The 17622-nt window shown below is 41.7% G+C and overlaps 1 protein-coding gene across 3 annotated transcripts in view; it reads left to right on the top strand.

Moving 5' to 3' along the window:
- The window catches only part of EPHA4 (EPH receptor A4), a 135279-nt gene that overhangs the window by 96771 nt on the left and 20886 nt on the right, over positions 1-17622 (top strand). For all 3 annotated transcript variants that reach the window (XM_024563772.3, XM_071220722.1, XM_053919117.1), the window contains exons 6-11: positions 3506-3630; positions 4854-5013; positions 6172-6283; positions 14693-14751; positions 16025-16138; positions 16517-16702. In XM_024563772.3, coding sequence (XP_024419540.1) covers positions 3506-3630; positions 4854-5013; positions 6172-6283; positions 14693-14751; positions 16025-16138; positions 16517-16702 — 756 coding nt within the window. The remainder of the gene's footprint in view (positions 1-3505; positions 3631-4853; positions 5014-6171; positions 6284-14692; positions 14752-16024; positions 16139-16516; positions 16703-17622) is intronic.

Genomic DNA, 17622 nt, shown 5'->3' with positions numbered 1-17622 from the left:
ACTATAGGGGGGGAATGTGGGAGGGAGGGGGGTGGGCAGGATGGAGTGGAGTGGAGGGGGAAATGGGACAACTGTAATAGCATAATCAATAAATATATAAAAAAATTAAAAAAAAACAGAATACACAATTCAAAAAAAAAAAATTCCCACTATGAAGTAGAAGCCTTCTTGTGAATTAAGGCATTGACTCATGAAAGCTCCTATTAAACCACGTATTTGAGGCAAATGTTCAATCTGTTATTTTATTAGTCTGTTGTTTCTTCTTCTAGTTCTGTTAGCCAAGGGCAGAGCCCTTGGACTTTGGGACTCAGGATCCAGGACATTTCTAAATTAACTAAAGTGTGGTAGTGTTTACCACAGTGTGGAACCATACCATTGGTGGCATGAGAGATGATTTTGCAGGAGACCCAGATGAAATGTTACATAATATTGAATTGCTCCGTGTAAAAGTTGCTTCCTCTTTAAATCTCTCAACTTCTGGCTTATCTGTGTTTTTGGCAAAGCGTGGAGAGTCAAGAGTGTCCAGCAACCATAGATGGTATTGTTTTACTTCAATGTTATTTTCCTTATTGTGGGTACTAGCCATCATTCCAAGTGATAACAATAATGCGACACTTTCAAAATAGTTTCTTTCAAAGTAATATAGAGTGTCAATTTAAGGAAAAAATATTACTTAAATCATACTACAAGATGCAGAGGGCCATGACATCAATTAGTGGTATGGGTGACATGAGGAAACTGATTCTTGGGAACCACTGGGGTAGGGAAATACCATTGAGAAATGCCTTATCTAGGGGGGCAAGCCACAGGCAGCCATACACGGTAGGCTGATGGCTTCCAGATGCAAAGCCGGAGGCTGTGTTGGAAACTTAGTAGCCACGACCAGGGAAGAACCCCATGTGGCTTATAATGTGGAGTGCACCCCCACTGCCTGTTTCTTCCCAAGTGGCAGTGTGGCAGAGCCCAGCTTTTCCCACACTGGTGGTGTTTTTACCTGGCAACGTCAGAAGTTCTCTTCCACGGGCAGGAGTGACTGCTATATTATACTGCAATGCGGTAGCTCATTTGAAGTATGCTTCTCAGTCTCACCTGGTCATGGATTCCTTTTGTCACTGTGGCCTGATACAGATGCTCTTCTGAAAAAACATCTGTAAAGCGAGGACTCCGACTTTACAGTCACGCATCATCTTTTCTTGTGAGCTACAACTGTTTATTCTACTTTGCTCTTTAACCCCGCTTTCCTTCATTTTTATGACAGCCAAGCCAGCGTTCACTCTGCTGGTTTATTTTCACATCTGTGCCTATGAGTTTTCCAAGTAGGGCTGCATTAGAGATCCTCAGTTAACACAATCGGAATGCTGACTCCCTGCCTGAAATGTGAGGAGCACTTCAGTTCAGCTCGCACTGCATGTGACTGGGCACTGGGGCACCCCTGGTCCAACTTCTAAAATGGAAGTAGAATTCATTTCCCTCGTGCAGCAGCTGAGTGATAACCCACCTAGAGAGAACCCATCTCAGTTCATCAGTGCCCTTCAAGGGCTGCCAAGCAATTCTTTTCTGAGAAATCTGTTGATTATCAGGCTCTGACCCAGACCATCGTGGAGAGAAAGTTCATTTTGTAACTTTATGATTTTCTTCCCTTCTGCTTTCTTTCTAATGGCCCCGCTTTTCGATTTCATTTCCCAATCCTGAACATCAGAGATTAAAGAGCCCCTTTTTATGGAGTACATGCTAAAGTGTTCTGTTAGGCAATATATTTATTACCTGGAGTGAAATGGCTTTTCACAGCCAGGCAGCCTTCTTAGCTTCCTTGCTAACTCTGTATTTTAGAAAGTTGCCCCTTGTGTTTTGCTGGACAATGGCTTTGTGTCAACCAGGAAAGAAAGAGAAATTGTGTGTGTGTGTGTGTGTGTGTGTGTGTGTTAGGGGAGGGAATTTTTAATACAGCTAATGAGCACATTTCCGTTTTTCATTTTCTTCAGATGTTCAGTGGCTTCCATATGTCTGCTGCATGCAGCTCTGTTCATCCAGTTTGGCATTAGTAACTTTGGAGTTGCCTTTGATGGAAGACATGTGTATCCACTGTATCTTTCACTAGTGTTTATGCCTGAGATCCTATCTGGAATTGCTTTGAGGGTGGGGGCGGGGAAGGAAGGGAGAGAGAGAGAAAGAGAGGGAAAGTGAAAGAGAGAGAAGTGTGTGTACGTGTGACTGTCTCGAGGTACCCTAAACAGAGATGCTGGGATTCAAATGACCACCTCCAAGAGATGCCCCCAGCTGGCTGGCCTCAGCTGGAGGAGTCTCTGCAAATGTGCTGTATCTGTGTTTTCCTTGCCATCAATATACCTGTCAGATACAGCCAAGTGGGTTTGAAGCTACCCCCCATTCCATTTTCAATGACAATTTATTTTATTTTTTCCTCAAGTTAGGGTTTTGGCAGGTGTGTGTGTTCGTGTGTGGGGAAAAGCAGCAGGAGGACCAACAGTGCGTCATTGTTCCTCAGTGGCCATTTTTTGATGTTTTCATGTAATTTCACATTTTGGGAACAGAAAACAATATACATTCAATTTAGGAAGACCCCTAATCTGGTTCTACAGACCACCTTCCTTAGAGAAGACTGCAAATTTCATGACTGCTTCCTTTTCTCCCTACCCATGGCCAGTCACAATGGAACTTAGCAGCTGGCTAGACCTGCGACCGCCATAATGGAGAAGCAAGCCTTGGTCAGCTGCTTGTATGCATCTCAGATGCATTCCTTCCGCCCGCCCCTCATAACACACACAGTAGAGGACTGCTGTGGTGTCTTTCTCAATGGAAAGAAGTTTTGCTACTCAGCAGGCAAAAGCAGTATTTCAACTCTTGTAACATCATTGCAAAAAGCCATATATGTCCAGAGAGACCATCATTGCTTTATTTGTGTTCTTCATTTTTTGCATGGTTGTGTTCAAAATTCAAATTTTCACTGTAACTAAGCAGTACCTTTATTTATATTGGAAAGTATGTAAATTGTTTGCCTATGGCATTGCCTCCAGTACCTCTGGAAGAGCTGTGAATCCTCTTGCTTGTATAAAATTAGAGACCAGTAAGATGACACTCAAGTAGGTTGAGATGCAGTTTCATTGAGCTTAAAAGGAAATCTTCCAAACGCTTTCACAGCTTGCAGAAAATCAAAAGCAAACAGCACTGTCTACACCTACAGCCTGTCATGAGGAATGGTTGCAGGTGCTGTGGACGGGACTCTGGAGGCCTGAGGACCTACCAGACTTTTGCTTCAAAGATTATTTTTCTATGAAAAACCATGTACAAACTGATATTGGAGAGAATCATAAAAATGGTGTGTGGTGTGCTTTTGTTTGGGGGAAGAACACAATGGGGATTGGAAGGAAGACAAGATAATCCTTTGCACTTTTCTCAAGTAACAGGAAATTACTGACTGATACCACTATTTTTTCCTCCTGAAGTAAACTTTTTAAAAAAATTTTTGTTTGTTTGTTTTCCCCAATAGCACCATCATCCATTGCTTTGGTCCAGGCTAAAGAAGTTACCAGATACAGTGTTGCTCTGGCTTGGCTGGAACCAGATCGGCCCAATGGTGTCATCTTGGAATATGAAGTCAAGTACTATGAGAAGGTATTACTTGAATGAGCAATGTTCCCCACTCCCTTCCTTTTTTCCTTTTCTTTATTTTTCCTCCTTTCTTCCCTCCTTCCCTCCCTTTCTCCTTTCTTTCTTTCATGTCTAGTTTTTGGCCAATTATAAATCCTGGAGTACCAGTGAATCTCAAAACCAAATGCATTTTTCATCCTAGTCAAATCCAGTTATGAATTATTCATATTAAGTTGGTTATCTTCAAAAACAGGAAAAAATACATTATATTCTAATAATAATATTTTTCCTGGCAATGAAAATCAAGATAGCTAGTTCTCATTTATAAACCTTCTATCAAAAGAGTGACTCATAAAAGTCGAAATAGCCCTGGCTGGTATGGCTCAGTTGGTTGAAGCATTGTCTTGTGGACCAAAAGGTCATGGGTTCAATTCCTGGTCAGAGCACATACCAGGTTGCAGGTTCGATCCCTGGTCTCAGGGCATGTATGAGAATGCAACCAATTGGCTTTCCTCTCTCACATCAATACTTTCCCTCTCTCTAAAAGCAATGAAAAAATGTCTTTGGATACGAATTTTTAAAAAGGTGAAATAATGATCAGCTTAAGTAGATCACTGCTGTTCAGAATCAAGGTGTGGCTTTTGATGACTTTTAATAGAAAATCAGAGAAGGAAAATTACATTTTTCTGCCTCTTACAGTTATAGAAAGACATTATTTTTACAAATAGCTTGCCTCTCTTAAAGGACAGAACTCTGAAGAGAATTATCTGCATTCAAGGTTGCCTAGAAAATGAGCAATTGTCTTCTCTTTCTTTTTAAAGATAATCATTTATTGGCTTTCTATTAAAAGCAGAAAAGGGACAAGATTGTTTTCATTGAAACCAGATTACAACATTTTCTAGACAGACGCTAGAAAAAAAAACAAGGGGATTTTTTTAGTTATTTCTTTTCAATTGATGGTCATGGAATGAGAAAAGCCACCAAGCATCATCTAACGTTCTTTTCAAAAAGATGATGAATGAAGATCTAAATATGCTCGGTGTCAACAATGATCAGAAAAGAACTCTACATTTCTTTCAACATCTAAAAAGTAACAACAGTACTGCTAACACTGAAGAGAATATAGGGCTTAGAGAGTTTATCAATCTCCATTCTCTTTCAACTTCTGAGTAGAGTGGCTTGGCTTCTTTCACTTTACGCCTAAAATGAGTGGAGGATTTATTTTGCCATCTTCCTTCATAATGTAGGATCAGAATGACCGAAGCTATCGGATTGTCCGCACAGCTGCCAGGAACACGGATATCAAGGGTCTGAATCCTCTGACTTCCTATGTTTTCCATGTTCGGGCCAGAACAGCAGCTGGCTATGGAGACTTCAGTGAGCCCCTGGAGGTCACAACCAACACAGGTAACAAGTTCTGAGGTTCTTTTTACCATTCAGGGCAAGTACTATTGCAGTGGCATCCACGGAGCTGTACATAATTTTTGATTAGGCAAACATTTTGTTTCAATGAACAATGCCTGTAACTTAAAAAACCTCATGCTATTTAGAGAAGACCATTTTAAAAATGTTATCAACCTGTTTTTTCATGTGATTGAGAAAATGTTGTCTATTTTTCCCTTGTTTACAGCATCCTATAAACCATGAGAAATGGGATTGCTAAACCAGTTGATAGTTGCATAGCTTTCTTACCTTAAGACAGGAAATTTTCCTCTTGACTCCTCAAGAGGGATTGGAGAAGGGATCATTGTTTTTCTTCTCTGTTTATTTCTAGGAATCTTTTCAAATCATCAGAGCAGATTTCTTTTTAAGCCCTTTGGATAAATATATCCAACTCTTTCAACATTCTGAGTTGGAACAACTTGTTGATTGAATCAAAAAGGTTAACAGAAGGCAAACCCATCACAAGCAGGTTACATAAGGTATCTCCACCTCCATCATTAAACAAATTGAGCCTGCCTGACTACCTGATAAGGAGGTGGGGGAGCAGAATTTTTGACACCAGCTCTAGAAAGTAATTATAATTCACAAATTATTAAATAAAATAAATTTTTTAAGAAGAAGTAAAAGTACTCCAGAATTGAATCTGAAGGGGTTTGACATTCTTTTGGATTATCCTCAAGCCTTCAAGGAAGAAGTGGCCTTTGAGCTGGACAATAATAGGCAAGTTTTTGATAGACTTGGGAAGGGCAAGAGGGAGAGGAACATTCAAAATCACTTGTCCTTTCTGAAATTTCCCACTATGGAATGCATCAGATTTTTAGGTAAGTGTTAGGGCTGAGAGTAAAAAGGAAAAGAAGGGGGGAAAAAAAACCCTGAGTGGTAATATTTACCATAGGATTTAATAACAATCTTCTGGTTGAACTTCTTCATACAATTATAAAAAGAATGCCCTTGTCTCATTAAAGCTGCCTTAGAAAACGCTTTTGCATGAATACTTAATGAAGGGCAAAGAGGCTGTGAGCATTCTGAGTGGCTTCAGAAATTTGAAACTTGTGACCCAGTCAGAAGTGCTACTTCTTAGGACCTTCCCAAGGGTGATCCTTGTGTGACTGTCTTTGCCAGTGCCTTCGCGGATCATCGGAGACGGGGCCAACTCCACAGTCCTTCTGGTCTCCGTCTCTGGCAGTGTGGTGCTAGTGGTCATTCTCATCGCGGCTTTTGTCATCAGCAGGAGGTAAGCACTTAAGCCACTCACTGAATGCCCCCCCTCCCAGTTTTTATGAGGGAGCTTTTTGTCCCCTCCACACAAAGCCGGGGCTTTGATTAGCATTATAAACACAACATTTGCATCTCAAGCCCCCTTCTCTCTGCTTTGATCTCCCCACACCCCTCCTGGAGCTGCTGACAGTACCCCGGTGGCATCTCTCAGAGTTGAGAGCCTGGAAAGACCCAACTAATTCCAGGAAACCAGGCTGAAAAGCAAGCCAGTGGGAGATTTCTAGATACTCTAAGCTGTAAGGTGTTACATTTATATGTCTCTTAAGCTTGGACTTACTGCCAAAGGCAAAAAAAGGAAAAGCCATATAAAACTTGGGACCAAAATCTGTGCTCTGCCATTTGTCAGCTAAATGACTTAACCTCTTTGAGTCTTTGTTTTCCTTTTATAAAACAGGGATAATAATACCTGCCTCAAAGAGTTATTGATGGGAGAAGTTTGATAGGCAAAGGAGATAATATGGCACACAGTAGGGGCTTCAGCATTTCCTGACAACATTGTAGGCATAGCATTGTTCTTGGAAATAAGTCTAAAAGAGTAGATTACTTATTCTCTATAACCATACAATCTGACTTAGTACTTTAAAAACAATCTGTAAAACAAAGAACTAAAAATGGTTTGGCAGCATATTCTTTTGAACCATTTTTTGTTGTCTCCATCTAGTTATTAACACTGCCAGGGGCCTTGGGAGGAAGGGGCATGGGGGAGGGGGCGGGAAGCTGCTTTTCTGCAATGCATGTCCACAGCTAGGCCTCCTTTGTCTCCTGTGAGAGAAGCTCCCCCTGCTCTGACCTTCACCTCCTACACTGTCAGCTGTTCCACAAGGTGAGGCTTTAAGGGGAAAAAAAGACACAGAAAACTCAGAACCTGGGAATGTCAAAATGATCCTCTTCAATCTAAACCTTTCAGTTTATAGAAGAGGAAAATGACACTCAGGAAGACACAGTGCTTGTCCAGGGTCATGATCCTGCCGTAGAGCCAGAGCTTCTGTGGGAGCTCCAGGAGCCATGATGGGCTCTCGGCCACTGTTGCATTCTCGCTCCCTGTCTCTGCTGCTGGTGACCTCACTGGTGTCACAAGGCTGCCTCTGGCTATTTCCACGGTCTGGGCAAGCCAGCCTGCCTTTCCCTCACTTTGGTGATACATTATAATTAGGGTGATGACTATATATCTTACTTTGCCTAGATAAAGAAGGTCCCAGTTGTCACATGTCTTATTAATATCATGTCTCCACCCTCACTCGCCAAAATGTCCTGTTCTACAGAGGTCAATTACAGTCACTCTAACACAGTATGGAAGAGCTCCTCATGGTGTGTGGGCACCTACATTTGTCATTCTGTTAGTTCTGTTCCGTGCAAAGTCTGTAACTAGGTGAGTTTGATTAGAGCAGTGTGTTTATCTTGAAGAAGCTAAATCTACAACAAACTTTCATCCTTGGTGCTCTAATGCACACATACATGTCTACATGTCTGATCCATTCTATGCACTGGCATATCTTGGACTTGGGAAACTTCAATTGGCCTGAACAGTATTTGAATTTACAGTTTTTTTGGGGGGGGAGTTTATTCCCCTGGCATTGATTTTAGAAGCCAATCAAACTGGACCATTTTCTTGTTCATTGTCATTTGATTGTGTGTGTGTGTGTGTGTGTGTGCATACTGGCTAGCCACATCATAAACATTCAGGGAATGATATGCATTAATATATACACGTCTGATAGTGGGATGTGTCCCACGAACAGGGAGTTAGATGGAGGAGGAGAATAGGAGGCTTCTGCTTTCATTCCTACATATTCCTGCATTTGAAATTTTTTCCAGTGTATAAAAATAACTTTTTTATCAGAAAATATAGATATTTAAAAGTTTAAAAATGGAAAAACATTATTAATTACCTTCACTTCCAAAAAATGATTGGCTGAAACCTGGCACCATGTGATGCTCAGAACCCGTTGGGACAAACAGCACTTGTTTGCAGAAAGTGGGTCTCTTCTAGTGTCGTGACCTTCTCTCCAGTGCTGGTTGGAAGCATTTTCTAATCATCATCCAACTTTCCTGTAATGTACATTTTTTTAAAGAAAATTTAAGTTGCCCTGAATATAGCAGTCAAACCCATGTAATTAGAAATAAGTCACCTCATTATGAGTTTCTCTCGGATGTTCTGCTTGAATGAAAAGAATGAAAATGTAATGCAGGAAGACAAGTTTATTAAAAGCCATAGCTCTAGAAAATAGCGTCACGAGCCTGATGACTTAATTTCCTCTCTGCTTTTATTGATCACTTTATTATTTAAGGCAGGATTGATAGCAGGATGCATTGGATTTCCAATTATGAGTCCCCACCTTAGAGAATTGAGCCTGTCGAGTTACCCAGCGATGATTCCTGTCCCTTCTTCCCCATTTAAAAAAGAAATGTCACTTCCCAAGGCTGATAAACACTGCTCGGTGATTGGTCTTCAATGGATCACTTTTTAGAAAATGAAATGTCAACCCCTTGCCCTCCTATTGATTCTGCTTTAGTGTTGGCCATAAAGCTGTCATGGGAAGGCTGCCTGGAGCCAGGTAGCTGACAGGCTTTGCCGGGGCTGATGCACACTCAGCTGATTCTTCCTGCACACGCAGGCCCGTGCTCTGTCATGTCCAACGGCAAATGTTAAAATGGGACAACAGCGGGTGAAGAGAGGGGAGACAGGGAGCGCGGATAGAAGTCTAGCCCATGCTTTTAGTGAGAGTACAAGCGGAAGGCGGCAAATGGTACCCCCAATAATCTCAACATACGGCAGCCAGCCGTCCGGGAAAGCAACCGATGAGACACCCTCGCCTGGAAAGTGATGAGGCTGCTTCTGGTTTCTTAGGCACATAGACTATTCATGGCAGGATGGATGCTGGAGCCAGACCCCTTAGAGGGTGATTCCCCTCCACATGAATCCAACCCTGCTGAGCCATGTGAGATTTTAAAGAGGTAGATGGGCAGGGACCCACAGGGGGAGAAAGTTTCAGTCCCTTTGATTACTTCAAAGAGGAAGTCTCTTTGGTGCTAATTTGTCCTTTAAGGAAGAGGAAGCGGCCTTGGGCTCACAGCTGGTGTCTTACTAGATTTTTTAAAATACTAATTGTGTCATTACTGTCATCACATTTGCTTTACACTAAGAAGCCTGAGCTTTAGGCAAGCAGCAGTAATCGTCACTTTTTTTCAATGCGAAGATCCACGTTTTTCTTTTGGCTAACTTGGATGTGTAAACATTTAGGGATCTCAGTGACAGAGTCAAACTACTAAGTGTATAAACTTTGTGTATTTAAAATGATGTGTTAACAAAGCGCGCTGAGCTCAGCGTGTTGTGTGTCTCTACCACCTGGTAAGGTTAAGCAAATTAACTGACATTTCATACAGGCACCTTTGATCAGTGTCTTCCTCGTGACTCATGTAGTATTTTACGGGCTCTGTCAGCTTTTTGGAGAGGACAATTGTACTTGCTAAGTGGGCTCTTTAAGGTGTAGCTCTTCTTGTAGCCATGGATGCTGTCCTTAGAAATTGTATCGCAAATCACCTGTGCACATTCTCTTAGCAGACAGCATCATTTCCCTTTTTCCTGTAGGGACATATTTGTAACCTCTGCTGTGGAACCTCTTTATTGCCTTTTGAAGTGATATTTGAAGAGACAATTCACAGCGACATCATAAAATTCAATGATAAGGTCATAACCTCCAGGATTAATGATCAATTGTGTTAAATTTCTATGATACCCCCTTTTGTATTAATGATTTCACTGGACTTTCTCAAAATAGTCTTAATTCGGGTTGCTTTGGGTTAGCGTGTCTTCCCCAAAGAGTCCTTTGTTGTTCAAGTATGAAAAACCCTTCTAAGAAAGGGCTAGAACACAAGATGGCTTCCTCCTTTCTAGAGGACAGTTGGGAATCAGAGACAAGTATTGGCTGATAGCGGGGCGTAGGCTGCTTGGATGCTCACCTGGGATGATCGCTAGTGATGCTACCTTTCCCTGTATGTAACATTGTATGTAACCCTGTATGTTGGGGTTATAAAGTACCCCTTTTATCCAAATTAAGAAAAAGAATGAGTTGACTTTAAGAAAAAAATGAAGTGTATGCAAAATTTGTGAGGGACCTTCACCAACGTCTGGTTGAAGAAACCGTGGAGCTCTAACACTGATTTCTTGTACGTTAGGAACTGAGGACTGGGAGGAGGTTAAACCATTCGCTGAACCGAAGGCACGCAGCTAGTTAGGTGCCTGATCAGGACAGGAGTTCACCTCTCCTGATTTCTAGTCCTGGCATAGATTATTTTCTTCCTAACTGAGAAATATGATCTACATCAAAAGCTAACACTGACAGTTCTATTGAACCAAAATTTTAAGAGTCTGCTCGGCGATGTTGGTAATATTTGTAATCTGTGAATGAACGTGCAAGTCTAATGCATACTATAGAGTCAGATATTGCAAGTTGGTGTTGTCTTCTTAGGAAGGTTACGGTTTTCCACTTGGAAGGTAACTGTGCACATTATACAAAAATGTTACCATTCAGTCTGTATGTGACTTTCCCGGGTGTCCTCTTTAGAATAGTATGATCACATAAGAATGAATACACTTAAAAGGTAGCCTGAATTGGCTCTGATGAAGCCATGTAAATTCATACAATTAGGGGGCAGATGGTACTGTGGGAACATTTCTAAACAAACTTTGTGCAATCACACGGTACCATTTCAACCATTTCAAAATGTTGCTCATGAGGATCATTCAGACATCGTTTGGAGTGAGAACAACGATAACTTAAGGTAGTGGAAAAGAAGGGTGGCTTCCATGACTCCTGCTGGGTGATGCCGTTGAAAACTGGGAAGGGTCCTCCGGGAGCTGGGCTAGTTATTTCTTTATCTTCTTTAACCTGCACTTGAAGTGAATAAATTATTTACCTTTTACTAATTAATCAAATGCATCCACTGGGTCAGGGAAGTTAGTATTTTAATAAGAGCGGGTTTCTGAAGGGCCCCTGCCCCCCTCCCCTCCACTACTTGGTTTGTTGTATTGAGTATCCTCAAGGTGCCAGGAACAACCCATGGGTTGGGAGGGCAGTGCTGGGGCTCATGCTGTTCCTCAACAATGTCCCTTAATACTCTTCTCATGCCTCCCTTTGACAGAGGGAGGGCTTAGCTCACAGGCTTTCAGAGTTTCACCTGCAGAGGGGATCCTTTAATCTAACTCCCGCCGTGGAAAGGTCCCATGTTTCCTTCTGGAGCACTCACTAACCCCCCACTCCCCTCCTTGCCCTTTTTAAATCAGCTTGCCCACATCTCAATAATTAAAAAGTCTTTAACAAAGGCTTCCTTCTGCCATTCAGGTGATCTGCCTTGGATGTCAATACCGAGTTAGCACATCTTTAGGCTGTGTGCTCTCCTCCAGGCCGGCTGACCCAATAAGACGCTTCACTGGGCTTGCTTTCTTGGGACTAGAAAGGCCACATTGTCCTTCCCTGAGACGAGGAGAAAGGGTCATAAGGTGACAAAGGTAGAGCGGGACTGAGGCATTTTAGTTTTCAAGGTATTATTAAAAAGCTAATAGGCTACAATTAGCCTTTGAACAATAATTCTAGTGTTCCTTTTTCAGCATTCCCTGAACTCTTGTAGGGTCCTCTCCTGTAAGTCACACTCCAAAGTAAAGAAGTTTCCTTAAAGATACACCTCCCCCTCTAATTTAATTCCTCCTCTCTGTTTAGAAGTCTGAGGAAGGGATGGACATGTCAGCCTCATAACTAATGATCCCTGCCGTTTTGCATTTCCTCTGGCTTTGCACGCATTTAATGAAGTGCTTGATACAAAGCAGATAACCCCACCCCTGGGCAGCTTGAAGCCACTTGTTTCTCTTGGTGCGCACCCGAGTCTTTGATGAATTCAGTGACAGTTTAAAGTTGGTACCAAAGCCCTCTTGCTCTATGCTCCTTTTCCACCCTTTGTAAAGTAATTCAAATCAGTATGGGGGATCTAAAGTGGTTTAAAAGATATACTTGTAATTTTAGATAATGCTTTTAGGAGCTCTGATAAGATACAATCTCTCAGGCTGGCAGGACCCTATCACACCCTTGGGACAGAGCCAGGCATTCCCCTGGTATAAAACGTTGTTTTTATAGTCCCTGCCTTAACACTCTTACATTTCCTTTAAACAGGGAAGGGTGGGGGAGGCTTGGAGGAGACTGCGTCTTTCTTTCACATGTTTGGTTGCAGGATATTTAAACTCATTTAGTTTCATTGATGAAGCAGTGGATTTTGAGAGCAGAGTAGAATACAATTTAAGTGGATGAAGTGATATAAAATGTAAAATCACTGATAATGAACCCTCTTGCCCTCCTGTAACTCCATCTCCCTGGTGAGAGGCTGACAGGCCTGAAGTGGATCAGGACAGGCACACTCCAGCACTGGCGGAGAGGGCCCTGGTGCAATGGCTCAGGGGCTGAAGTTCCTGCATCCGCGCCCTGGGGCCTGACTGTGTCTCTCTGCCTGATGCTTTCTTTCATAGGGTCGATGTGAAGATGCCATGAAATAATAGATGTGAAGGTTGTTAAATGCAAAGTCAAACGGCAAGCTGTTATTTGGGACTGAATTACACATGCTTTGCCAGTTCACTGTAGTAACTGGATCTCTGTTTACTAAGCTGCTTCCTGCTTTGCAAACAGTTAGGGGAGGAGATAATATATGTGAGGAAAGCACTTTGAAAAATTAAATGCAGTGTAAAAGTGCAAGGTATTATTATTTGCAAGGGAATTACAGACACAGAGGAACATCTGTGAGGTTTGAGGGTCTGAGTGGGGGGGCAGGCGCCCGCCTTGCTGACAATGAGGAGAGGAATGTGGGTGAGAAGCTCAGAACACAGGACTGTGCTGCAGCCTCTCCCCTCGCACTGTGTGGCTCCTGTCGGTTCTCTGTTTTCTCTCTGCATGATCGTCAGCCCTTCTCTACCTGTCCACCGTTAGGTGTTCAGCTACCGCATTCTGAGAGGACCACACTGGCCTTCAGAGAACAGTTTGTCATCTCAGAACCTCACTTTTCTCTTATATAACAGTCTCAACTGATCTCTTTAAAGCCCTGAGAAGATACAACATGATTATAAACTCCAATGTCAACTTGACACTTTTGACAGAAACACATTGTATTCACTAATTTGGTTTCATCTTCCCAAAGTTTAGAGAGATGTAATACCAACCAAGTTGATTTTTAAACTTTTTAAAAAGATTTTATTTATTTATTATTTTAGAGAGAAGGAGAAAGAGGGAGGAAGAGTGGGAAAGGAACTTGTGTAAGAAAAACATCAATTGGTTGCCTCTCTCATGCCCCCAGCTGGGGACCTGGCCCTGGACCCAGGCATGTGCCCTGACCAGGAATCGAACTGGCAGCCTTTTAGTCTGCAGGCTGGCACTCAGTCCACTGAGCCACACTAGCCAGGGCTGATTTTCTGATTCACTTATCTGATATTTTATGCACACATTTATGCTTATACGTATATATACACACTTGTATATAATATATTAGGATTACCGGTTCAAGATTTATATATAGTCAAGATTTCTGATTCCCAAAATTTTACAGCAAAGCTAGATCTCACTCCTAGAGGATATGTGGAGCAGAATGCATGCCAACTGCAAGACCGTACACCATTCATTTTGCAAAAAAGATTAGACTATAATGAAAGTTTCCTTTTCAGTTTCCTATTTTCACTTTTTCAAGTTTTCAACAAACTCTTGAGGAATGTAATCCAGTACAAAGCAAACATTTACCCTTGAAATTTCCATTAATAATTGAGGGTTTGGATTACCCTCCAAATTGAAGTGATTCCCCTCCACATGAGTCTAACACTCAATTGTATGCAGGAACTGAAACCAATAACCACAAAACCATTGCTTTAAGAATCTCATATAATATGATAATGAGCTAGCGATCACAGACTGGACATCATTGTCGTTTGATTTACCCAGCATTCACCCTTGGAAATGTATTTTAATTTAGAATACATGAGGGAAAATTCGTCCATAAATTTATAATCTATCTTCGATAATATACATTTCTTTTGGGAATTTGAAGTTATAATTATATGGTAAAATACTTGCTGTATCTCCTCAGTTCAATACAGTAGTTAAGAGCAGAGAGCCTGCTCTCTGACTGCTTGTGCGTGACGCCACCCTTCACCACCGAGACGACTAGTTCACCTCCCGTTACTTCACCTCCCTTGTTAGTTCACCTCCCGTGAACCTCAGGGTTTTCACCTGTGAAATGTGCAATAGTGTGTCCACCTGACTTACATGATGAGAGCAAAAATTTGTCTTATGGAATTTCGATTTTAAAACTAATTTTCTTTTTAAAAAATTTTTAATAGACGGAGTAAATACAGTAAAGCCAAGCAAGAAGCCGATGAAGAGAAACATTTGAATCAAGGTACAAAAGACTGGATTAAAAGTAATTTTAGTTGTAGAGCATATCTTCTGTTTTCAGCTTAGAAATGTCCAAATAATATTCACATGGCTATTCGTATTATGTTTCTTTTATGGAATTATCCAAACAATGTACTTCAAGATATCAAACTGAAATAGGTAACTGGGGATTCTTGAAGGTGAGAGTAAAGATGGGAGGTGAGGAAATTCCTTTAGATTCTTTTTTTTTTTTCTTTCCTTTATCCTCCACCCTGAAAAGGTATTGGTCTAACTGTTCCTTTTTATAGCTGGGTGGCAAGATTTAACGGATAACGATTTTGTTTTTTTCATATTCAGACGTAAAATTTGTAGAGAGAAGGAATTCAAAATTGAAATTTAACTGCTATGCCAAACAAAATAAGTAGAATTCAGGACCATCAATACTGCTTTAGTAGATTCTGGGTCTTTTGATCCAAATGAGGTCACAGGATAAATTCACAGGATTGGCTCTAGAATGACTTGAGCAAGAGAGAAGACTCTTAAGTGGACAGAGGTTGATAACTCCTCAGGAACACTTCGGAAATTTCTCAGATGCTGGCCCTGCCATCTACCTCCGCACCGCCCAGTACATGAGCCAATGGCCGCATGGACTCCGGAAGACTTGAACTGTAGCTAGTGTGAATGAGGGAGTGAATTTCAAATTCTATTGAATTTTAACTAATTTACATTTAAATAGTAACATGTGGCTAATAGGTACCCTATCAGACAGCACAAGAAGGTAAAAGGAAGAGAGAGGCTGGGGCAGGCAGAATCATATTGAGAAAAATGAGAAGGATTTTCTTGGGTGGAGCAACTGAAGTGATAAAGGTTATGGAGTCCCTGACAACTTTTTATTTTTTCACTTTGTTTCCTTTCTAAAACTGTTATTTTAAATTTGCATGATGTATATATTTTTGAAAACAAAGCAACTGATCAGAACAACAATATTCAGCTAATACATACCAAATTCCCTTCTTCATTTCCTCCCTTGGATGAGTTGTTTTTTTAAAAAATTTGCCCTTGAAGTGGGAAGATATTCCACAAAATCAGTAGAGCTGCAGCCTCATTAACAATTCTTTGTTTACCCACTAAGGAAAACCAGAGCAAGAATTTAAACATTTATATACGTCTACTCTAAGTATCTTTCTCATTCTGGAGAAAACCCTTCCTGTGCTAAGCATTTTTAGACTGAGACAACTTAGGTTTATTAGTGGCCCCTGAGAAGTGTTTGGTCATCCTATCGCGTGTTTATCGTGCAGGTGTTAGAACGTACGTGGATCCCTTTACATACGAAGATCCCAACCAAGCAGTTCGAGAATTTGCCAAAGAAATCGATGCCTCCTGCATTAAGATTGAAAAAGTCATAGGAGTCGGTAAGTCTGCATGTCTGTCTAATAAGCCAGTTTCTTTTGTGGGTATTAAAAAGGACCCATGGGCAAAGTCAAAAGGGGGTAGGATTGAGGATGGGAGGTGAGGGTGGGTGGGGCAGGAGAAAGCGGTGGCGGGAAAATGGAGACAACTGTACTTGAACAATAAAAAATAATAAATCTCCAGATATGATTATATCAATGTGTATGAATGTATTAAGCGTACACGTATATATGTGAATATCTGTACACGAAATCTCCTTGCTGTATATGAAACACTAGCATGTTGCCTGGCATGTAATAAGCACACAACAAATGTTTGCTATTACTCTTTCATCTTGACTGTGTTTCTGGTCCATAGTCAAGTCTTTTTCTCTCTCGAAGGTGAATTTGGTGAAGTTTGCAGTGGGCGTCTCAAAGTGCCTGGCAAGCGAGAGATCTGTGTGGCCATTAAGACGCTGAAAGCTGGTTATACGGACAAACAGAGGAGAGACTTCCTGAGCGAGGCCAGCATCATGGGACAGTTTGACCACCCGAACATAATTCACTTGGAAGGCGTCGTCACCAAATGTATGTGGGTCACTCCCTTTACAAAGCCAAGTTAGAAGTTGCTGGCAAATTAAACACACATTTTCCTTCCAGGGAAATGACAGATGGAGCGGACCCACTGATTGCTAATAGGAGGAAATCAGTGCAGGACATGTCATTAATCTTGTAGTCAGCTCTAAATGGGTCTATGGTTTAGGCTGATACCAGTCTTTCCAAGGCAGCTTGTGTGAGATTTTTAGGGAAATTAATATCGCAGGCTTTTGGTATGCCTTGCCATCTTTCAAATCTGTGCTAGACCCAACTGATTGTCACAGGGTAGGTGCAAGCAGATGGTAAGAAAAATAAATTTTAAGTACTTTTTATATAAAACACAACAAAACCTCGCCACACCTTGTGCTGGAGGCTTCCGTTCCAGATGCAGGGAGGGGATCTTGGGAATCTTTATTAGGTTGGGAGATTTGCTTGTCTGCTCGGCCTGATTTATGGCGGCTGCAGTGCAGCACCCAGTTGCAGTAACACCTGGTTGAACTTTCCTTTTTTAGTCCATTAGCGTTCCCCGAGCCTGTGAACCACGCTTCAGTTAAAATACAACACGGCTCAACAGATGTATTTTACAAAGCAACCCCTGACTGCACTGGGAAGGCTGGGTAAGACCAACTTATAAAAGGCCACACGGACAGTGCAGCTGAAGTGGTTATTACTGAAGGTGGCTCTGTTCCAGGAGCCTTTGTACCTCCTACAGTTCCTACGCTCAAGGACCACGTAAGCCTGGGGCTATGTCTCCAGGAAGCCGGGATGCCTCTCATTTGATTCGAGGTGCCTGTGAAATGTACCCTCAGACAATGGTACAGAGGAGCCGCCCTAGTAGGGAAGGGGAGAAGGAAGTGTAGGTTAGAGATTAAACTTTGGACGTGAGACCTGGGGCAGAGGGGGAAGTATGA

Source organism: Desmodus rotundus, chromosome 2 (genome assembly GCF_022682495.2).
Source record: "Desmodus rotundus isolate HL8 chromosome 2, HLdesRot8A.1, whole genome shotgun sequence".
NCBI classification, from domain to species: Eukaryota; Metazoa; Chordata; class Mammalia; order Chiroptera; family Phyllostomidae; genus Desmodus; species Desmodus rotundus.
Note: the sequence above shows the minus strand (reverse complement) of the source record. Positions and strands in the feature narration are given on the sequence as shown.